This window comes from Emydura macquarii, unplaced genomic scaffold, assembly GCF_026122565.2.
Source record: "Emydura macquarii macquarii isolate MOO-44397 ecotype Brisbane River unplaced genomic scaffold, CSIRO-AGI_Emac_v2 contig_306, whole genome shotgun sequence".
NCBI classification, from domain to species: Eukaryota; Metazoa; Chordata; order Testudines; family Chelidae; genus Emydura; species Emydura macquarii.
In genome coordinates, this window is record NW_027130443.1 from 13,211,209 (window position 1) to 13,234,971 (window position 23,763).

Sequence of the window (23,763 nt, forward strand, 5' to 3'; positions counted from 1 at the left end):
GAGGAGGTGGTGAAAAACTGACAACCTGCCACTTGTGCTCAGTGGAGGGACGGGCCAGGGCACCTGGGTGAGTGTGCGGCAATCACAAGGTGTGAGACAGACAGACGGAAATGCATCCCTCCGTCCTTAGCCCAAGGTCCATGGCCCAAGCCCCTTGCGCAGTCTGCTGCTGCCCGTTCCCTGCTCCCAGCGGGACCAGCGCTGGGAGACTGACCTGCCAAAGGGCCCCGGCTCTGGAGCTCCACCAGCAGCTCTGATCGACCCGATCGCCAGCTCCCACGCTGGCCCCCGGGATCAAACTCCTTCCCCTTCCCGGCCCTGCTGGGCACCCGATCATTCTTAGCCCACAGCCAGGGGATGGTGAGGGAGCACCCCAGGCTGATGTGAGGCTGGGCGAGGGAGGAGGGCAGGGAATCTGCCCGACTGACGCCTATACAGCCCAGAACCCACCTGCTTCTACATGCAAATGCCTGTGGAGAGAGACTCAGTGCTGCACCTCCTGGGGGCAGAGTGCAGAAAGTTTAGCCTGGGGGGGCAGAAGGTGGCTTTGAGCCACCCTTGCACCCTCCCAGTTCGGGGCTGTCAGAGGCCGGGGTCTGCTCTAACGTAGGGCAGCCAATTAGCTGCTCCTCAGCTCCAGGCAGCAGGGAACTAGCTACAGCCTGGAGCCTAGCCTGCCCCATCCCACCTCCAGCCATGTCTGCTGCACTGAGGCTTGGGATGCAGGGTTAACACGTGGCTGCCTGCCTTGGGGGTCTGGGGGGGCTTCTCTCCCAGTCGTTTGTGGGGCAGTAAAACCCCCTAGCTGTGCAGTTCCTGCATGGCACTTGTAGACAGCAGGACCTTTACTTTGCACCCAAGAAGAGCAGCTGCAGGTGTCAATTCTCTTTTAGCCTGAACTATTCCGTGCTTAGATCTGGAGACATTTCAAGCCAATTCAGCTGGAGTTCTTTGGCGTTTTAGGCTGGAACAGCCAAAAAAAAAAAAAAAAAAAATCCAATTTTTTTTTTAAGGCTCATTTAAATGGAAATGGGAAGACAGGGGGAAAAAATCGAAAAGAAGGACAGAATAGAATTGTGTGCGGCAGCAATCCAGCGGCAGCAGCAGTGACGTTTGGAATTAGCTGCAGAAAGATGCCCCCACAGCATTAAATTAGCCGAGCGCAGGAGCCAGGAGTCTCAGCTGTGCCATTGCATCTGGGAAAGGAAACGGAAGGCCAAAAATACAAATAACAATAATAAAAAGCAGCTTTCAGGGGCTTATGAACTGTTAAAAAAATTTATTAAAATGTCGAGCAGTACAGAAACGCAGCGTGTCAGAAATGCCACGGGAGGGCTGGGGGCGGGGGATACAGGACATCGCGGTCACATCGCAAACAGCAGAGACTGGAAAGCGGCCGGCTGTGTCATTACACAGGCTCACACACACACACACACACACACACACACACATGCACACACCAGATCAAACTGAATAAATGACGACAAACAGAAAAAACAAAACAAACAAACAAAAAAAAACCCCCAACGACCCCAAAACAAACCGGAAGGGCCTCAATCCTGCAAAGGCAATGGGACTGATTCTGCCAACCTCGGGGTGCCCTGCACAAGACCTGTGCACCATGCAAGACTATGTCTGCTATGGAGCTGGCGGTGTAATGTCCCATGAGCCGCGGCGGTGCTGGCGGCGAGATGGGCTCGCTGGCCCGAATACGAGCCCAGCCGAGACCCTAGGTATACACTCGGGTGGCTACACTGCCATTTTCCGTGCACTAGCGCGATCAGGCGCGGCCACTCGAGTTGGAAAGAACAGCTCCCGCACAGGTGCCGACGCACCCCGGCTTGGTGTCAAACAGGCCAGCTCCCGTTTGGATGTCTAGGAGAGGCAGCGTGGTCTAGTAGCGGACAGGACTGGGGAGAATGTGGGGGGTGGGGTCCAGGCCTGCCTCTGCCTTGGGTGAGTCACTTCCCCCCCCCCGGGGACTCTGCTTCATGGCCTGCCCTTTGGTTGTGCAGGCTGGGAGCGCCGTGGGGCAGGGCCCGGCTCTCGCGGTGGCTGGACAGTGCCCGGCACAAGGGGGCCCAATCTCAGCGGGGGGCTCCAGGTGCTACCCTGAAAAAGGGGAAGCGCTCAGCTGGGATTGATGCAGTGTCCTTGCGCTGACCTCTGTCCGCAGCTGAATTTCACCCCTTGGGCACGTTCCCTATTCCTGGAGGAGCCCCACTGAAATCAGCCAGGCAACGCCAGTGATGGCGGCAGCATCTAGCCCTTACACACCGGAGTCACTTTACTCACATGAGTAGTCCCACTGAAGCCAATGGGGCCAGAGTCCTAGATGGTGTAAATCAACCCAGCTTTACTGGAGTCAATGGGCCGATCTGCAGCTGGTATAAATTGGTGCAGCTCCATTGACTTCAGGGCTGACTTACCCCCTGCAGAGCTCTGGCCCGACAGGATTACTCAGGTCACCTTTGTAAGGTCAGTGCTTCAAAATGGCAAGGAAAACTAAAAGCAGACCCTTGATCCTTGGTCCGTCTGTACTGGGGCAGGCGCTGGAGACCGGAAGAACTGTCAGCACAAAACTAAAGTCTCACCGGGACTTCTGTGGCCTACGCTATCAGATCCAAAGGGAACGGGACAGAAACGTGAGAACAGACCCCGCAGAGGGTTTTCACGCAGAAACCGGGATGATTTTTCCTTTTGTTTGTTTGTTTTCTATTGAGGAAAGTCCCAACACCAGGGCAATACTGGACACAGATAATACCTGCTCCCCCTTGTCTTTCATGCGACACATTCTCTACCAGTTGCTTCTTGCCCCGTGGAAAGGAAGATAGCAAATAAACTAAAGACAGATGGAAAGAAAAGGATTCCAAGCTGATTATTGTTTTAACCTGTTGGTGGCTGGGATTGCTTTGCTTTTCTGGGTCTGTCGGTGAGACCAAAGCTGAAAGAAGCTCGTCAGCCATCTAGGTAGGACCCTGATGTGGGCTCGTTCGGGAACTGCCCTTGGTTTTAGAAAGGACATTCGTTTTTCAGTGCCGCGAATGTGAGCGTGCATTGCTGCCATGGGCTTCTGCCCTTCTAGCCAGTCAGGAAACCACTGGATCCGAAAGGAAAATAACGAAAGATAGATACCACTGGGGGAGGAGCGGAAGAAGAGGGAGGGGCCTATAGGGACCTGCTACTCGGGGAGGAGGCGAAAAGGAAGGCAAGGTTGTTTATTAAAAAGCTGGAGCCTCCCTTGCAGAAGACCAGTGGGACTGGCGATGTGGCGTCATGCTGGGGGTCTTGCCCAGCAGAGGAGCCCAAGCAAAGGAGGGCGAGAGAGACGGTGGGGAAGGGACCTGTCTGTCCCGCCTCCCTGGGCACATGGGCCAGATCCCCCCAGCCCCACTGGAGTCAGTGGACATGGCTCCGTTCCCACACAACCCCGCAGCAGCGCGTCTCCGAGGCCGGGTCAGCGCACTCGTGCTGGTGGGGCTGGGGCTAAAAACAGCCTGACAGTTGTTCGTTAGCCCCACCGTGCGGGGCCCAGGTGGCTGGCCTGGCCTCTGAGCCCCGCTGCCGTTTCGCTGTGTAGACGTACCAAACCGGGCCAGAGCCCCTGCTGGTGTGAATCAGCGGAGAGCCCCTGACGTGACTCCGTTTACACTAGCTGAAGATCAGGCCCCGCGCCTGGGAGCCGGGCCTTGGCCTCTGACGTCCATGGGAGCCTGGACGGCCTGGGGCCCCACAGCTTGACCCGGCGTGGTGCTGGGCGGCTCCTGACGGGGCTGAGAACCGAGCAGGGTCAAGGCCGGGCCCTATACACCGTGTGTGCGCACAGAGGGACACCAATGCACACACACGTGTGTCCCCCCCACACACACACACACGAGCACTGGCCTACAGGGTTGGGGGTGTCCTAGGAACTAAAGCAAAGGGGTTTAGAAAAGGGGAGCTGGGGAGTCAGTAAAGGATGCCTTCCCCCATCACACACACGGGCCCGGCTCACTGCAGGGCGGGCTGGGCGAGGGGAGTTTGTGCTTGCGCGTCGCTGGCCCCTAGAAGTAGTTGCCTTCCTCCATCCAGTCCAGTTTGAGATGCTTCCTGCGTTTTCTCCGCTCCTTGCGGGAGTTGTGGTGGTGGCGCGGGTGGCTGTGGTGGCGGCGGTGGTGGCGCCGGGTTCGGTGGGACCGTCTGGCTAACGGAGGCAAGGAGGAGAAGGAGGAGGCTCGTTACTGCAGGGCTAAGCCACACACCCGTCCCCGCCCCCCCAGGGGCTGAAGCCAAACCGGTGTCAGGAGTCCTAGGGCTGTACCAGGGCTGGGGCAACCCCAGTGTAGGCGCTGCAGGGCGAGGCTAAGGGGCCGGGGCGGCTGGACTGTGACAGGTAGCATCTTTGGGATGGGACCAGCAGACTAAGGCTTGTCTTCACTGCAGGATTCGCCCAAGCATTGCCCCACCTGTACTCCTGTCCACACACACAAAGCTCTAGTCCAGGTCAAGTGGTGCTTGGAACTGGAGTGAGCTGGCCCGTGCGGGCGCGCACGAACGTTTGAAGGCTGCTGACGTCCGGCCCTAGTTATGTGGCGGGGAGGAGTTACAGCTTCCCGGCAGCTGCTCGCCCGATCCCGCTGTGCAGCGCCAGCCCCGGGGGCGCGGCGCCGTCATGCTCACACGGCTGGAGTAACTCGAGCTAATCTGCAGTGAAGACAGGCCCTGCTCCGGGCCAGCTGCAGCCACTTCTGGGGCGGAACGCAGCAGTGGCTCAGCATTCCAAGGCAAGGTTCCCCTCTCCACTGGAGAACGCAGGGCAGTGGAAGCATGGAGAGATGCCCTGGGATCTGCCCTGGGGAAGGTGCCCTGGGTTTCACCTGCGTGACAGACGGAGCCACAGCCACCGGGGTGAGCTGCTGGTTCAGCAGCGGCCCAGAGGGAGAAGCCCTGCGCTAGGTCCCGCAGCGCCGAGTGAGTAATGGTGGCTTTGTCTGTAGAGGCGGGGGCGTCCCCCTCCCCCGCCAGCCCCCCAGGGCAGGGATGGGGAGCCAGCACTAACGTTTTGTGCAGAGGATTTTGGGTCTGTCCCACTTTCCGTTGCTGTGGCACTTGATGGTGGGGACGTGCCTCTGGACGAAGCCGTCCTCGCACTGGTACCGGACGGTCGAGTGGATGCGGTACTTCTCCTTCTGCTGGCCGACGGGGAAGGCGTGCTCCACGGCCGGGGGCGGCCCACACAGCACTGGCAGGGGGCAAGGCAGCGGGTGTGGTTATGCCAAGAGCCGGGGAAGAGGGGGCCACGGAGGGTGCCCCCCCCATCCGATGCAAATGGCTCATGGCCTGGGGGCTGTAGGCGGGACACCAGAGCAGCCCTGGACCAGGCAAAGCGCAGGCACCTGCGGCTCCGGCAGCCACGTCGGTCTGCAAACAACCAACTTTTGGACTCAGCTGCAGAGTGGCCCCCTGCCGTCCCCCCCATCCATCTTCATGGAGTGTGGGGAGGGCTGGCCAGACCCACGGGAGGATGGACTCAGCATGCAGGGGGGCTGGGTTTGGGACCACGGTGCATTGGCAGAGCTGGGAGGGGGCGCCCAGGGCTGGGAGAAGCAGGGGCTTCGCTGAGGCTGCCAGTCCGGGGCACCCAGTAGCACGGGTGGGGCGCTAAAGTACGTCTGGGCAGTATCTGAGCCAATGCGCACCACACCCCCTGCGGCAGGGCAGGGCAGGGCTGTTCTCCCCATTGTACAGCTGGGGAACCGAGGCCCAGAGAGGCCTAGAGCCAGACCATTCCAGGTATTTAGGTACCTAAAGAGGCAGATAGAGTCTTCCGAAAACCCCACTAGGCGCCTAACTCCCACTGGTCTCAGCACCTTTAACAATCCAACCCTAAGTGATTCACACACAGTCACACGGAGTCGGTGGCGGGGCAGGGACCGGAACCCAGAGACGCGCCCTGAGCTCGGCACCATCTCATTTCACACAGGGCCCTGGCCAGCTGGCAGAGTAACCCCGGCCTGGCCACCAGAATCGTGCCCCCAGCAGTGCACAAGACCAGATGCCTCCAGAGGAAGTTGCAATTACGGCCGAGCCCAAAGGGGAAGCCAGAGCAGAACCTGGGCACATCCGCCCATGCCACCCTGTCCTGTCAAACTCCTCGCTGGGTGTTCACAGCCCCTGGGTTTTCTCCACTCAGCTGGGCTCCCTATTAAATACGGACGTCATCTCCCTCTCTGCCATACATTTCCAGCGCACTGCTTATGTGACACATGACGCTTCGGGAAGCTGCCGATGGGCGCCGTATAAATCCAGTCTACGGAGAAGGCTCCGTTGACAGATGTGCGCCAAGGTGTTGTGGAGGATTTCCATATTTAATGAATGGCCTGACCGGCACCAATCTATCATTCCATGTGGCGGCTGGAATTTGAAGCATCTTTCTTTGGCGCGGCATGAACAGCTGGAGGTTAATATAACTTTCAAGATAAGGAATGAGAACTTAATAGTTTTAATGGTGGCCTATTAAGCAAATTAAAGCAGAGGGGGAAGAACTAAGCAGTATAAAAAGCAGAGATTAAGAGAGGTTATTTGCATTTTCTCTGTCGAGGGGCTCAAAGGGCAGCAAAAGGGGAGGAGGATGGGAAAGCCACCTGTGTCTGGGGCCCTTCCTATGCAGAGTCCAGCCTGCATCTGATTTGCCTTCTTCTGCAGGGAGATGACGTGAGCCATCACAGAAATCTCTCTCCCAGAGGCAGGGCTCTGGATTTACAGCCATAAAATCACTCCGGCAAAACTCTCCTGTGAGGGGGATTAGGATGAGTGGCAGCAGGGCTGTCACTGACAGACCCTCAAAATTCATCCCTGTCCCCCAAATCAGGAGATTGGCCTAAAAATCAGGATATTTAAAAAAAAGGAGTTTTTTTTGTTTCTTTTTCATTTGCTTGCTGAGATTTGAGACTTTAGGAGTCCCACGTTCCAGCTCTTCTCTATAGCTGAGAGGGCTAAAATGCCATTTCTGAAGAGAGAAAGCCAAGATCCTCACATGACTCCAGGAGCTGGGGCTTGAAGAGAGACACCAAGTCCTGTGAGTTTCCCAACGAACAGTGAGAGTTCGAAACACCCTTGTGGACGCCTCCCACTTCTAAACTGATTTTCTCATTAGTGAGCCTCCCTGGGCTGCCCCATCCTGCACCAGGCCGTGCAGCACTGACCACTCTGGCTCCCGGCTGGCACCCCCGGCTGCGGGGTCAGTGCGGCTGGAGGTCACCCCCGTTTCAATAGCGCGGCTGAGACAAGCCCAGTCTCGGCCCGAGGCCTGAGGCAAGCACAGCCAAGGGTCACTGCTGGAGCTTGCTAGGCCAGCAGGACGCAGCCTCCCTTGGCCCAGCTCCTCTCCAGCTGCAGACCTGTCCACAGGCAGAACTACCGGGGTGAGTTTAATTCCCTATCGCTCTCAGTGGGGGAGGGGAGGAGGGACTCCCTATTGCTCTCCGTGGGGGCTGACTTTTGAAGCCCTGACCCATACACGTTCCCAGCCACCTCCACCGCCTGCCAGCTAATGAGCCCAGCCCCACCAAACGGAGCCCATTTATAGTTCCACTGGCCCCACCCCTTTCCCATTCAGCCAATCAGAGGCTGACCCTGGTCACTGGCCAGGAGGAGCTGCCTCCTCCTCCCCCCAGCCAGCCAGAGTCTCCGGGGGTGGGGGGAAGGAAGGAGGGGGCTGTGGGCGGCTGGCAGGGTTACCTGTGCCCTTCTTGCAGATGTAAGGCAGGTTGTAGTTGCAGGGCACGTCGTTCCACTTGCCGATCTCGTGGGACACCAGCACCACGCAGTCCTCGCCGCCCGCAAAGAAGTTGTCGGGCTGGTTCTCCCGCCAGTTCTCGTATTGCTGGGGAGGAAGATCACAGCCAATGCGGCAATCACAGCCCCTCGCCCGCGGGCCCCTGCCCACCCGCCCGCCGGGGCAGCAGCCAGCCTGGCAGGGACCCGCCGCACCGCTTTCTCTGCAGCACAAAGCGGGGGCGACTGCCAGGGTGTGAGCCCCTTGGAGCAGGGCATGGGCTGCCGTAGGCCCTGGCTGTGCCCCCCTCCATTTATACGTGACAGGGCCCCTGGTTTATCTAGGGGCTCTCCCAGAAACTAGAGGGAAACTGAGTCAGCTGCTCACAGAGTGGTGTCCTGCTCAGACAGCTGAATCCTTGGCTTCCTGCCGGTCTGGATTGTTGCCTCCTCCTCCCCACCCCCCCAGGTGGCAGCTAGCTGGGCAGGGTGGGACTGCAGGGCGACTAGCACACTTGTGTCACACGCTCACATGTGCTGTCTTGCACCCACACCCCCGTGCATAGTCACATGCTGTCACACATGTGTGCACACTCATGCTTACACACTAGGACACACACAGGCCTGCACACGCACACTCACGTGCACACTTACGCTTGCACGTTGGCACACACGTGCATGCTCGTGCACACTCATCATCCCCCCACACACTCTGAGGCCTCCCAGCCCCCGCCCTCTTTCATATTCCTCAGACTCACACACGTTCACATTCACTCCGTGATTCCACACACACCCTCCCTTGCACACTCACCCCCCCACCAGTCCCCTGGGGATCCCCTCTCTCCTCCCCTTTACATGGGTGCTGGGCCCAAACAGCTAACAGGCATGTTCTAACCCTGATCCCTTAGGACAAGCCTGGCTCGACCAGGGCAATGCCACACTGGGGACAGCGAAGGGTCCCTGAGCAAAGGCGCTCCCTGCCAGAGGCACTATGAACTCACCAGGCCCGTGTTATCCGTCCACTGGAAATCCTGCTCCACAATCCGGTCATTGAGCCCGATCCAGGTGTTCTCGTGCCCAAAGCCTGAGGAGAGTCACACAAGAGACCCACGTAACTGTCTCAGAGGGACTGGCGCACCAGCCGTTGCATAAGGAGCAGCTGTGCAACGCGACCAGGAAAGCACTTGCTAGAGCCAATCATTTTCCTTGGCAGACATCACCTGAAATGCTTCTGGAGGGTACGTGACAAGCGCTAGATCCTGACACCAAGCGCTGCTGCTATTGCTGTGTAATATTAGACAGCTAGCGTGCCATGCTCCACCCCAGAGATGGCTGCATTTCAGTGATGGGTGATATTTACCTGTTGATTTACCAGCTGCACCCTGGCTTTACCCAGGGCACTTTTGCTGGCAGGGTCTGTATGGGTTTTCATCCACAGACTTCAATGTGCCCTGACTTCCCACGGCTCAGCCCAGCACCTAGCGGGACGTGAGACCAGCCAATTCCTAGCAGCAGGAAGGGCAGGGCAGCCCGTGCCCGCACCGGCAGTGAGCATCCCTTTTCCACTAGCACAGCGCTGGATGGAAAGGCAGAGCAGAGACTGAACAAAAAAAAGAAAAAAGAGTCCAGCCTTCATTTCCCCTCTGCAGCAGCCGCTCCGCTGGTCATGTAAATGGCCCGAGTAAATAGGAAGCATTTAACAGACTCCCCGGCCTGCAAAGTAGCACAGGGCTGGCTCCGCGGACCTGGGCTCTCGGCTGGCAGGTGCATGGGGAGAGGGGAAGGGGTCAGATGGGCTCCAGCTGTGTCAGAGCTGGAAGAGAGCTTGCACTGTGGGCCTGCCGTGCTCTCGTGTCCTGCGGGAGGTGTGTGTGCAGGGGAGAGGCTGAGCGGAGGAATCTGGAGGAGGCAACGGGCGCTTGGCCAAGCCAAAGGGGTTTGCGCGTGAGGCTGGACTGGAGCCAATGGAGAAGGAAGTCTTCTGCTTAGCTCCAGGCCCAGGGCAATGGGGCAGCCCCGTGCCCATGGGCCAGACTGGAGGGAGCCCTAGAGGGGTGAGCGGGGCAGTCAGTCCCCGTGGCCCACACAGCCCTTGTCCTCTCTGCTGAGATGGCGAAATTGGTGCCAATGGGACAAAGGCTTTATGGTGTGTGTGCTCTGAGGCCCAGCAAACTCACTCCATGCACAGCCCTGAACCGCCCACGACAGAGCAACCAATCCTGGCCGCTACTGCCCCACGCCACTTCCCTACCACGCCCCAACAGGCGGGAGGCTCCGTTTCCATGACAATTCCCCAGCTGGCACCTCCGTGGCTCTTGGCCCAACGAACGCCTGGCAGGGAAAGGCCCCTCTCAGCAAGAGCAGGTCCAAGCATGGAGCTGCTCTGGTGTGGGAGATTTCAGCACTGAGAATCAGCAGAGCCGAACGGGTTTGAAAGCTCCCCCGAGGCGTCAGGCCGGCCAGGTGTTGTTTTGAGAAAAGGCTGAAATTTTGTTTCAAAACAAACTTTTTGCTTCGGAATTTCTCTTTTTTCTCCCCCGTTTTCCAACACCTGGCTTGTTTTTCCTTTATTTCACGCCAGGTCAGTGGCGACAGCAGATCATACGGCACATCCTGTCCACCAGGGCTACTGCCACTTTCTGTCGTCAGAGAAGAGCTGGATTACTCCGTGCTTGGATTTTATTTTTGACATTAGTTTATTTTTAAAATCATGAAGGCAGCTGCCACTTGAAACATCGGCTCTTATTGCTCAGATCTCAGGGGTGGTTCTGCAACGCTTTGAGCACCCATAAGCCCCATTGAGGCCAGTCGGGGTCGGGGACGATTGGCACTTTGCAAGACCGAGTCCTGGGACCATATGAAAATTCCCACCCCACACAATTGTGCAAAAGTTCATTTTCCCCAGGGTCGATTTTGCAGCCGCAAAATGTTGGTGTTTGGGGTGGAATATTTTTTTGTTTCATCTCCAAACCAGTGCAGAAGTTCCACCTCCCACATCTCACTGTGTAACCCGCCCCTGGTGTGCAGGAAGCAGGGCATTTCGGAGTGTTCCCCGTTCAAAGGGGAGAAAATCTTGAGAGAAGAGAGCTCTTTCATCTCAGACAAAAGTGGGACATGATGCAAGGGCTGGGAGTTGAAGTCAGACTTGAGATAAGAGGCGCATTTTAACAGCAAGGATAATTAGCCATTGGATCAGCTCCGCAGGAGAGGTGGGAAATTCTCCATCGCTTGGAGTCTTTGAATCAAGAGGGGGCGTCTCAGCCACACGTTCTGTGGCTCATGCAAGAGTGAGATTCTCTGGCCTGTGTTTTGCAGGCGGTCGGCCTATATAATAACAATACCCTGCACTTCGACAGCGTTTTCATCAGTCGATCTCAGTGTGCTTTACAAAGAGGTCAGGATCATTATCCCCACCTGACAGATGGGGAAACTGAGGCACAGAAAGGCGATGAGATTTGCCCAAGGTCGCCCAACTGGGCAGTGGCGGAGTTCAGGTCCCCTGAGTTCCAGTCCAGACTATACTGTCTACTGGTCAGATTGGTCCCTGCTGGCCTTATGAATCAGCAAGCTTTCCATTCACCTCTAGAGCCATTTCCTCAAAATTGCAATGGCGACACCTCCCGGGGGGCGGTTTTTGGTTCCCTGCAAACCGTCGCCCTCTGAACACCACTCCCAAGCCTTGTGCTCCCGGCAGCAGCAGGATTAGAGGGCCCGGTGCCCGCCTAGGAAGTGGGGCTTGCTGCATTGCTCGGCCCACGGCGTTGCTGACACTACAAAGCGGCACCACTCTCACCGGGCTGCGGGCGGCTCTGGTGTATTTCCCTCCCGTGGTCTCATGAAAGCAGCACAACCCTCCTCAGTCGTATGGCCCAGGACAGGAGAAGGAAGGTGCTAGACCAGTGCAGGCACCGTCATATCAGTACAGCCACGTCCACCCTGGCGCTTTTACCTGTATAGCGACTGGGGTGAAGAATCACCCTCTAACCGACAGGTGTAGAATAACCCCCACTAGGATTGGCCCCCGGGCTCCACCCCGCCACCCCCTGGCCCACAACAAGCTGCAGGAGCAGGGAAGCACCCGCCCTACTGTTAATGAAGCTGTGTTCCTCCCGCGAGTGGATGCTGGTTAGGTGGCCGGCGCGCCGGCGGCAGTCCCGCTCCGCGTCCTCCCAGGAGCGCCGGTGTGCAAAGTAGCGGTAGCAGTGGCCCTGGAACTTGTGCCAGCCGTGATCACATCCCTCCGTGTCTGCCGTCGAGGGGGGAGAAACGGAGTAGGTTAGCGAATGCCCCCAGCACCCAGCGTCAGCTCCCGGCTCCAGGTCAGAGCGCTGGGGGGGCAGGGCTCCCGGGTTCTGTGCCCAGCTCTGACTTGCTGCGTGGTAGTGGCTCAGTCCCTGGCCTGCTCTGTGGCTCTGTTTCCCCCTCTGTAACATGGGGGCAATGAGCCGGGTCATGAAGCAGGAGTCACGAAGCCCCAGGGTCTGCACGGCACTGGCGCTCGCTGAAGGGAGGCCGCCAGCAGGGCCTGGGTCAGATCAATGCTTGGCAGGGACGGGTGGATTTTCCACAGCCTGCAGAACAGACTGAAGGAGGAGTGATACGGGAAGGCAGCAAATCCCCATTTCCCATTGCTCGCTGCTGCTCAGTGGGGTGACACAGTCCCACTCACAGAGGGGGGCAGCCAGCCAGAGCACACTCATGCCCTGGCCTGATTGCTGGGGCTTTGCTCACAGGATCTTATTAAACGCGTCCTTGTCTCTGGCAGCACCTGAGACGAGGGAGGGGCCTGGTGGCTGGAGCCAGGTGGGATGTGGGAGTTTCCTGGCCCGGGGGTCGCTGCAGGGAAGATTCTTTCTTTGGTTTTGGTCTGGGGCTGGCAGGGCAGGTGGGGCAGGGCTGATGTTGGGGAAACGCAGGCTCTGAATTGCACACGGAGCAGCAGTTTGGAACGAACCGCAAATCACCCGGAAATTCACTTCGAACTAGAGGCAGCTCAGGCTCAATTTTAAAGTCTAGCCCAGCCCTGGCCCTGAGCCGAGCCCGGCCGGCCTGACCCTGACCCGAGAGCATCCAGACATTTCCAGAACCGACCCAGCCTGACCCCGACACCTCCCCTGAACCCGTGTCAGCACCAACACCTCGCCCTGGAGGCTCAGCCTGCTGGGGGTTTGCTGCTCCCCTGCTCCAAGCCCACGGTCCAGCTCTGGCTGCCTCCAGCCCGTGGGAGGGCAGATCCGAGACCCGACCCTTTCGTGCCATGCTGTGCTGCGAGCGCCGTGGAGGGAGGGGGCGCCACAACCCCTTTGCCACACTCACTTTGCAACACACCCAGTGCTCGGTGAGGTGCCAGCGCCTGGCAGGGGGAACTGATGACAGCTGACTTCACCCGCCCCTGACACACATCCCTGGGTCCTGTTCCCCACCCCGTCCTCTCCTCTCCACCCCCAGATCCTGATCACGCCCCGCCTCTCTCTCCATCCTAGCTCCTAGGGTGTCTATCTGTCCATCTGTCTGTCTGTCTATCACGCACTCGGCACCGTGGAATCTGAGCGCCAAGATTTTAGGTCCCCTCCTCCTGTCCCCAAACTCTGCACCCTGACCTCCGGACCCAGACGCGATGTGGAACTTCTCTGATTTAACTCCGTCCAGTCTCGCGTTGTGGGGGGACCTTGCTAAAGGGGTGGGGTCGCTAAGCCGGGCTCCCAGGGCTACCCTGTAGGCCAGGACTGCTTGGCTCTTACCTTTCTGGCACAGGCTGTCGCCATAGCTGGGCAGGCAGAGGCAGATGAAGGAGTTTATCTCGTCAAGGCAGGTGCCTCCGTTCTGACACGGGCTGGACTGGCAGTCATCGATATCTGCCGAGAGAGAGCCGGGGCAGCTCAGGGCCCAGCAGCGACACGCCCCCTCCCAGGCAGTGACGTGTGCTGGAGACACACGCGTGCACACGCACACACACATGCATATGCACACACACACAGATGCACATATGCATACATGCGTGTGCTCAAATGCCGGCTCTGCCTGCCACACGGAGGCTGATGGTGTGGGCGTTAAAGCAGTGGCACTCTCCGGGGGAGCTGCCTGAGGGATGATGTGGTTCTGGTTAGACCCTGAGCATGTGGGCAAGAACCAGCTGGCCAAGCGCCTGAGAGAGAAAATCCCCCTGCGCTGGGGACCAGCAGATCCCTCCTCTGCAGCTGGGCAAGGCCCTGAGAACGGGAAGGAAGAAACCTCAAGGGTCCCAGTCTGATGCCAGCGGAGGCAGCTCATAGGTTGTATGGGCTGGGAGGGGTGGGTGCCGGGAGCTCAGTTCTCAGCCCATCGCAGCCCCTCGCTGCCCACAGATGGGCTGCGCCAGGGTCTTAGTTTAGTGATTCGGGGAGTCACGGCACCTTTCCAACAAACGAGTGCGGGCATCTCTCAATGGTGCTGATGCTATCAGGGGTGCTCTGATGCCGCGGTAACGGGCACCTTAGAGAAATCACGGACAGAGAGAGAGATGGACAGAGTAGGAGCTAGGGCTGTGGACAGATGGACGGATAAATACACAATGACCCAGGGCTGGAGATAAACAGACAACTGGGAGCCAGGGACGGGGCTAGCTGGATGATCGATGGGAGGGGATTGCGCTAACGCTGTCTCTTTCAGGCAGGCAAAGGGCACAGCTGTCTGAATCCTAAGGAAGAGATTAAACTCCAAGGAGATCTGCAGGGCGGATGCGCGGGAGTGGCCGGGGTCTCAGCGGAGCAGCACGGCAGCGGGGACACGCGTCCCACTGCTACCCCCACGTTTATATCGACTGGCACTGGCTCAGCAGCCTCGTCCCGGCCGGGAGACGGACACGGCCTCGTCACAGACAAAAGGGGGTGGACGTGGGGACACCGGCTGTTATTGCTCCTGTTCCTGACCCTCCCCACCGCTGTATCTTTGCAGCTGGCCACTTGGGGCAATGGGGGCGGGGAGGTGGCCTGCGATAGGAGCCAGTGCTAGAGAAGGCAAAAGGCAGCAGCAGCGACCGCCCATGCAGCCCAGGAAGAAGCTGATGTCCCTGTGTGACCCCAGCACACACACAGTGCTCTGCAGTCCCTGCTCCGCGAGAGCAAAGGCCGCCTGGGCGGGACACGCAGGTCACCGGCGTCCGAGCAAGCTGCCGTGCTGGGTGAGAGTTTTAGTGCAGATGGAAATGAAAGATGAGCAGCAAACGGCGCAGGCCTCGCTGCTGCGGGCCCTCGGTTCAGACCCACAACGCCTCTGCCCGCCAGGCCTTCCCCCCGGCTCTGCCCATGTGCCACAATCCAGACCCACAACGCCCCTGCCTGCCAGGCCTGGGGCTCCCACACAGTTCCCATGCAGCTCAGTATGGACATGCCGGGCTAGGAGGCTTTTCCCATTGCTGTGGTCCCCAGGCACTGAGCTTTCTTCCTCATGGAGCATTCTGCCAGCTCGAGTGCCTCGCAAGGCAGGGCGCCAGCACCCCCTTTTCTCTCTCTCTTCCCCCCCCCCCCACACCTTGGGACCATGCAGCCAGGGCTGCGATGGAGCCAAGCCAGTGTCTGCCGAGGGGGAAGGACAAACCCCGGCGCTGGAGGAAGGACTTTAGGGCTAGAGCGTGATGAGAACAGAGACATCTCTCCCTTGCAGTGGGGTGGGGTCGGCGGCTGCCCCGAGGGATCCTAGAAGTGGGATGAGGCGGCAGTTTCGCCACAGGGGGCCCTGGGCTGAGTGTGCCACATGCCACCAGGCTGATGGCGTCGCTAATGGTGTATCGGATTCTCCCCGCCAAGGACAGGATGCAGCTGCCATCGCAGCTGAGGCTACTCAGCCACGTCTGCCCCGCTCAATAGCGCTAATTGGAGCTGATTTATCTGTGGCTAATGAATTATCAGGCTGACGTGTTCAGTTCTGGCAGCCGTACCAGAGCTGGTGCCGAGGGCTGGGCGGTGCAGGTGGGCTGGCCAGGGGGCCCCCGGATGTGGCTAGTGATGGGAGAGACTCTGGGAGTCACTCAAAGACGCCTGTTCCAACCAGGACTGTGCTGGGGTTCCTGGTGGGATCGCAAGACCTCTCCGCAACTGGTGCTGCGGGAAGTGTCGGAGATGGCCCGTGCTGGTCAGATTTCCAGCCCAGCTTCTCGGACATGCTCCCCTGCCATTGTGGGGCAATTCTCCTGGGGACGCGGATACTGTCAGGCTCCAGGGCCTGATCCTAACCCACTGGAGTCCATGGAAAGGCTCAGTGGGCTTTGAATCAGGCCGTTGGTCACTGCTGGAGCTGGGGCATAAGGCGGGGTCGTGACCCTCTACCCCACCGTCCACTCCCCGTGGGAGCTCAGCGATGGTCCAGTGATCAGGGCTCTATCTCTGGCTTCAATTCCATGCTCTGCTACCAACTCACTGGGTGTCCTCGGGCAAGTTCCTTAGTCTCTCTGACCGTCAGCTCCCCACCTGTAAACGGGGCTAATCGCCCCATCCTGCCTCTCAGGGTGTGTGAGGAGCTCAGCTGTTGCGGTCATGGGGGCCCTGACGGGTATGGGGGGATGCACAGTCAGACCCAAGCCCGTCCCTGCCATGACCTGGTGGCTGCGCGGCAGGTGTTGATCCCAGCAGGGAAGGCACTGAGGGGTTTGTTACGGCTTCCTGGGCTGTAAGAAGGAAATAGATGCTGCTTAAACGTTATTACCTGGCTCTGGAAAGGTTTTTTCTCCCCATATTTCTCTCAGCCTTTCTGACTTCAAGCCTGATATTCTGGTGCTGCTGCTGCCCTGGGCCCCGAGCTGGCCTGCAAAGCACGGCAGACTGGCAGGGCCCAGTCCTTCACTGGAGAAGCAATGGTCTTGGGCTCCTGCAGCAGCCCTGCTGCACGGTCAGAAGCCAGTGTCTCCCCCAGCAGCCCCTGCCCTTGGGGAAAGGCACTGCATGGGGACCCAGGCGACCTGCCTCTGCTCCATCTCTTGGGGCCTCGATTCCCTCGCTAGGGCAAAATGGGTGATAAGGATCCTCCCGCTGTCTGTCCGGGACCATCTCCCACTACGGATCTGTGCAGCACCCTGCACAAAGGGGCCTTTCGCTTGTACTGTGCGAGAAACAGCGATCGCCGGGAAATGAACATACTTGGAAAGCAAGAGCTTCCCCTCCGTAGGGTCCCCCCTGGGTGGAGTTTGGGGCTCCCCCATATCCCATTGCACAGCCTGGGCATGGGCTGCTTCGGGGAATGATGCCCCAGGGGAACCACAGGGAGATTGGGGGTAGGAGAAAGAGGATTAAAGAGGAATCAGCGTCATTCTCTCTCCAGTTTCCAAGCCAATTTGAAATCAGCGAGTGTGGCGGCCCACGAGCTGCAGATAATAGCCCAGAACCTGGCGTGCTTGATCACAGCACGGGCGCGGCGTGATTTAGGAGGGTGAGCTTGTCCTCGGCAGCCATTAACTGGGGAACGGTGCCAGCTATTCGCACCACGGCCGGGGAGGGAGTCAGCTCCCAGCACACGGGCCAGCTGGATTTCCAGCAACACAACCAAGGTTCATTAGCCAATAGATTGGCTCGTTATGGGAGGGGGGGACTGCATCAGAGAGGTTTCTAAAGAGCAGCTTGAGGCCCCTGCATCCTGGTGTGCCAAGCCGTGAAATGAGGGACGGACGCAAAACAGCAGGGCAGGGAGCGTGAAATGCCTTCGAGCTGCTTCCTTCCTCCCTAGGCATAAGTCTCTGCTGGGCAAGCTCCCCATCGCATGGTGAGAGATGACTCTGCCCTTGATATATACAGCCCATTGTCCAGGGTGCGTCATGCAGCCCGATCCGCAGGGGACAAGGGTCTGCAACTGCACACGGCCAGGGGCTTAGCTCAGGATGAAGTGGCTCATCCTCTTAGCCCTGGAAGTCTTGGCTCAGGTCCCCGGGAGGATGACTGTGGAGGTCGTTACGCACCCAGCTTCCCTGGATCCTGAGGGGCCCCCACTGCTTGGACCGTCTTCCTTAGAAACTAGCTGGCTTTGATCTTTGTGAATTATCCAGGTCCTAACAAACCTACAGGACTAACAGCGTCCTGGACTTTCTCCCCCGCGTCTCGCCCCCCACGGGATCGCTAGCGCTCAGCGACGCTGAGATCAGAGCTCACAGCTGGGTCCTAGCAGGCAAGTGGCAAAAGGAGGTTTCTGCTTCTCCGCTGAGCTCTGTGCCCTTCAGCGTCACCGCCGCCTGCTGCCCCACCCCACGCATCTGCTCCGTCTGCCTGGTGCATCCTGCCCCACACCCAGACTGGGAGCGTCCGAGGCCGGGACTGCCTGCTTTGTTCCCTGTCTGCGCCGCACCCAGCTCCATGGGGCCCATGAAAGGAACACTGATGACAGAAATGAACCAGGGAGGGATGGCCTTGCCAGAGACAGCTAGCCCTGGATTTCGCCTTCCTTTTTAGCCAGGGTTTTACCTTCCTCCTGGGGTAGAAACATTCCTGGGGTAGCTTCCTTCGGCCCTCAAAAGCGACAAAATCATTCCATAAAAAAACAGAAGCAAACGTTCCTCTGGGACGGTGACACCCAATTCAGCCGCCTCCCACTCAGGTGGGAGACCCAGGACGTGAAATGCACCCGGCTGGGCTGCGCTCTCAGATCCCCCCTGCCCCTGCACTGGGGGATGGGACAGAGGGGCCTCACGCAGCCCGTGTGCTCCCTGTACGTTGGCCAGGTCCCACGGTAAATCAGAGCCGCGTCAGGGTGGCCGAGTTTACGCTCCTCTCCCGAATGCCCCCTGTGAGTGCTGGGAAGTAAAGAACATAGTGCCAGCACCAGCCATGACCCCCAGCCCCCATCTGGGAGAGGGGTGGGTTCAGGCCCTTAAACCAGCTCCACATCAGATGGGGGGGGCGGATTCTCAGGGTACCCCTTCACACCGCCAAAGTGGCCCGCATTGCGAGTGCGGCTCATGTAGCTTTGATCGAGACACACACAGTTCTCCTGGCCTCTGCAGCCCCGGCAGCGGGTGGCAGCTGGCAGGTGCAGGCGGCCTGAGCTAGGCAGGCCCCGGCCATGCAGCCGCCACCAAAGCCTGGCAGGGAGGCACCGAGGGGCCTGGCCAGGCGTGCGCGCGCGAGGAATCGAAGGCTGCGGGTGGGAGACGGCATTGCAAAAACCGGAAGCGTGAAATAAAAAGGTGCTTTAAAGGACAGGGCCTCACCACCAACTTGCATCCATGTCCCCGTGCTGGAGAGCAGGGGGATCTCCCCCGGGCAGGTGTAGCAGCAGAAGGAACTTCGCACCCACCCATTCCCGGAGGAGAGCTCCGGCTGCGTGGCTCACTCCATCCGTGCTGCATCTGAATCAGTGACAAGCCTAGACACCACAGAACAGCCCCCAGCACGGAACCGTTCGCGGCCACGCCTGCCTTGGCTGGATTTGAACGCGTGACTCAGTGACCTGGCACCAGTCCCCCCCGCACCACCTGTGATTGGCCGGTTCTCAGCCCCTGCCGTCTCTCCGGGGCAGAGCCACTCACCGATTTCGCAGTTCTCCCCGGTGAAGCCCAGGTCGCAGCTGCAGCTGTAGACGGTTCCGTTGGACTGGCAGGTCCCACCGTGCAGGCAGGGGTTATTCTCGCAGGGGTCGGCCTGAGCTGCAAGACACAAGCATAAGGCATGGGCACATGAGCACAGGTTACAGCTTGGTCCCCTCCGGAGCCGGGTGCTGAGGCCCTCTTTCCCCCAGCCCCTCTCAGACACCCAGGACCCACGGAGATTACGTCACACGTGGGCTCCCTGCCCCCCGCCTCCAGCCGGCAGCCTCCCCGCATCTCTGCTGCAAGCCGGTCGGCAACGTGGCGGCTCATTCGCCCACCCACCCGATACCAACCAGGGGGTCGCTTTGTGGCGCCCGCCTTCAGAGAGAGAGAGACCAAGGGCCTGTCTTCGCTGCAGAGTTCTCTCTGGTTCCCATGCGAGCGTTGCCTCTAAACTGAGCCCCATCCTCACACACAGGCCTCTGGCTAAGCAGGGTGGTGCTTTGCACTCAAGCCGGCTGGCCGACGGGGCACAGCCTATACCCTGCAGCCTGGATGCAGGTATAAGCCATCCGAGTCCTGCTAGTCCTCCAGTGCCATCCCACAATTCCCCTGGGCCGTATTTTCTTGCCATCTACATACTCCCTGCTGCTGAGACATCACACACCACAGCCCGGTTCAGTGTTTGAACCCCACAGGGCTCCCTGCCCCTGCAGCATGGTTTCTGTGGGAAACGGGGCCCTGAGCGAACCCCAGGAGACAGCAACATTTGCACACCATGCTTCCTTGAAATGTGCGTGCTCGGGGCCAGCTGTTCGCAGGGATCCCAAGGCTGCAGACCCGCCAATGAAAGCGCAGCTCTGCAGCCCTCGCTCCCCGTCGGTTCCTGGCGCACGTCTAAGCCGGGACAGGCTCTGCGCTCTTGATCTCTGCAAGCTGGGATTTTTCTCCCGGTTTTATTTTGGGCCCGTGTGTGGAAACTGCCACGCATGCCCGGCCCCCAAACGCAGCGTTAAAATATGCAAAAGACTCGCAGCGAAGGCGGCTCAGACGCCTGACAGCTGGCTCAAGTCGGGATGTAATTCTTTCTTTTTATAATTAGTTCTGACTGACTTTAAACAGTCTCTGGGGGAAGGAGAAGGCAGTCCTTGCATGTCAATGAGGAGTGCAGCCGAACGCCAGCAGCCCTGCGAAGTCCAAGATAGGCGAGCGGACTTCGCCGCCGTCTGAAGTGGAGGAATCGCGCTCCATTTACCTACACAGAAGCACTTTAATGAGCAGGGACGACTCACCAGGCAAAACAACAGCTGAGCCACTCCGTCAGGAGCTTTGCAACGCGCCCGGTGAAAGCCCCCGGCGGAGGGAGAGCGAGAGCGTGCTGAGAAATATGGAGAGTGGATGGTCCAGGCGACTGGACGAGCTGGACGGGCAGAAGAGGCTCCTACAAGCAGATTTGACATGCTGTGCGCTGTCACTTGGGCCATAGGCAGAGCTGGCTTAGCCAGACATTTCCCAGCCGTGGTTCCAATCCTTCTAGGTACACGGACACTGCAAATGACGGTGTGTTTGTAGCGTGGCTAGGGATACCCCCCACTAGCTTTAATCCACCAGCACGGGGAACAACAACAGGGAAGATGCTGCGGCAAAGGCAAGCAACCCAAGTATTCAGGATCCCAAAGAGCTTGTACCTTGGAGTCTCCATCCCTGCTCCCCGCTGCCCACTGCTGCCTCCAGAGCCCTCTGCTGAAGGCTGGATTTTCAAGCACTCAGCACTTCGAATTGGGGCGCGATTTCACAAGAGCGCAGCATGGGTAACCGTGAGTTCCTGCGAAACAGGCAGATTCTTCCCAAAAGCATGTGAAAGGCCCAGCATTGTAAAAAAGGCATCTCTCTCTCGCCCCACTGCCTTCCAGCCACGGTAGCTAGTTCTACAGCAATTCAATTCAGAGGCGGAAAGTTTAAAACCGATAAGAAGAAATACTGTCACACAATGCATCATTTAACCTGTGGAACACACTGCCACAGGATCACACACCCATCTATCTACCTATCATCTATCTATCTCTCTATCGAATCTCCATACACATTCGTCTATTTGTCATCTCTTTGTTTAGATTCCCATCTTTCTGTCTAACCCCAAGCTGGAAAAAACAGCTCCCTGTGATTTGCATGCCAGTAGGTGACCTGAGGGGATATAACGCGGAGACTAATGGTGCCCCCTCACCTTCGAGCGTCTCTCCCGGGAGCTACATCAACAACCATCTTATTTTTCAAACTGATTGCCACCCGCTCCAGGCACCCTGTGTCCAGCGCAGGAGCTGGGTCTCACCGGGGCTGGAATGATTTTACAAGCAGGACCAGTAATGTTTGGAGCTGCACAGGGTAGGACAGGGCAAGCCACTCTCACTCCTCAAGCCACCGCTGACTGTGCAGGGCTCATCAGCACAAACTCCAGCCCCTCCCCGTGTGCAGCTCACACAATGGACCAGGCGCATGCGGGAAGATGCCACCTTCTTCAGACGCAAAAATCAGGGGTGCCAGATTCTGGGATGGACGGACCAAGGGCTCCAGCCACTCTGGTGAAAATCCTTCTCCTTGTCTGGGATAGCCACACTTCATCCCTGACCCCCCACAATTGCTGTGTGCGCGCACGCGTCTCTGTGTGCAGGCTGGAGGAGATGAGACCTGCTGTGTGTGTGTGTATCAGCTGGTGTCAAGGGGAGCGCGGCCCAGGGATGGGGCTGACTGACTCTCAGTGCCATGGGGCCAGGAGTCTCCTTCGCGCTCCCAGCCACCAATTCACAGCCCAGAAATATTGTCTGCGTCTCAGGCTTTGAAGTTTCCTGCTGCTGCTTTCACGTGCCGCGCTCCTGTCTTAGCAGCTTCATCCGCGTTTGCTTTGCTTGGCCGGAGACCCAGAATCCTGGCAGTCAGGGTGGAAATGGTCAGGCGGGGCCGTCCGCTCTGGGCTGGGGAGGGGGCGTCCCCGTTGTAGATTTTCTAGCGTTTTTGCCTCTCTAGTGTTAAATGTCCCCACTGATGGGGCTCGTGGCCCTCCCCGCCGGGGGGACAATTTCCCAGATGGATCCATCCCATTGTCAGGGAGCAATGGGGCCCCCGGCTCTTTTCAAGGGGATCATCCTCCAGTCGGAGCCATCTCATGGGCATCTACTCCAGGCTGCTGAGTGAGCAGAGAGGACGGCTGGCCTCGCAGTCAATGCACTTGGCTGGGACTCAGGAGCGTTGAGCTCAGTTCTTGGCCCTGTCACAGCCCCCTGGGCGACACTTTGCTCTCTCTGGGCCGAAGACCTATTTGTAAATCCTACCTGCGTCGCTGGGGGGCCGCAGCACCTGCATGGATCTGGCCCCAGCATGCAGAAGCCCCGGGAGCCGGCAGAGGTGCAGTCTGGGTCCCCGCCTGCAGCGGAGCCGCGCGGAAGGGGGGGCTCCAGCAGCTTGGCGGTTGGCTAACAGACTGGCAGCCATTTGCCATGTGGAGGGCTTGGTGCTGGCGTGGGGCGGTGCAGTGAGCCGGGGCGAAGAGACCTCTACCGGGAACGCCGCCAATCTCCAGGCCTGCTCCGCCCGAGGCTTCGCTCTCCTGCCTCTCGCGTCTCAGCCTGATCTCAAGGCACCAAGGATGGCGGCGAGGCCCTTCTGCCTAATTTCCAGCCTCTGGGGTCATTTGCACCCGGCGTGTGCTGCGTGCCAGGCGGCAGCTGGGCTCAGCCAAGCCCTGGCACTGACCCCACCGCCCCGGGAAGGGCTGAATTAGGACCCGGGGACCGGACAGCACGTGTTGCTAGGTGCTCGTGAGCCTCCCACTGACTGTTCTAGCAACCTGGCTTCCTGCCCTTCAGTTGCCCACCATCCCTGGCTTGCAGCTGCAGCACTGGCTGCTCACGGCAGGGCTGCCTGGGGGCGCTCGGCGGGGTATGTTGGTTTGTTACTGGCCACAGACGCAACTACAAGTTCACAGGCCTGGTCTGCCCAGTGGGAGGGTTGGGGATGTGCGAGGGAGAGGGACAGGTCCCAGCTGGTCTCGCTCAGCCAGGGCTGGTCCTTGGAGATGGGGAATGAGCAGGATTGAAGCTGTCAAAAGCCAGCACAACCTGGAGTGGGGACGGTGCCTCCTTCTGCAACCCTCCTGAGGGAAATTCTGGTTGTGCCCCTGCCTGTGGGTGCTGGGCTGCGTACACTGGTTTGTTATTGTAGGGTTGCCTCTGCGTGCTGGGCTGTGTACACTGGTTCGTTATTGTAGGGTTGCCTGTGGATGCTGGGCTCCCTACTCATCCTCCTTCACCCCAGCCAGAAAGCAGAAGAGGAACCCAGGGGGGCAGAGCCCGGTGGGAGCTGGGACTGGGGCCAGTCTGGGGCCAGCACTGATGGAGCAGACCCCAGCAATCAGGCAGGCGCAGTGCCCATAGCCAGCCTGTGCAAAGCTCTGTCTGCAAACAGCGCAGGGAGCGGGGAGGGCGGATGTGCTGGAGCCGGGGAAAGGATCCAGGAGCCCTGCAGATGTT

General features: G+C 59.1%; 1 protein-coding gene across 1 annotated transcript in view; it reads right to left on the reverse strand.

Moving 5' to 3' along the window:
- Positions 1–1,264: 1,264 nt before the first annotated feature.
- The window catches only part of NCAN (neurocan), a 74,958-nt gene continuing 52,459 nt past the window's right edge, over positions 1,265–23,763 (reverse strand). Inside the window, 8 exon segments of the mRNA XM_067560351.1 lie at positions 1,265–4,021; positions 4,024–4,179; positions 5,039–5,221; positions 7,720–7,864; positions 8,757–8,839; positions 11,843–12,001; positions 13,497–13,610; positions 19,241–19,357. Coding sequence (XP_067416452.1) covers positions 3,972–4,021; positions 4,024–4,179; positions 5,039–5,221; positions 7,720–7,864; positions 8,757–8,839; positions 11,843–12,001; positions 13,497–13,610; positions 19,241–19,357 — 1,007 coding nt within the window. The 3' untranslated portion in view covers positions 1,265–3,971.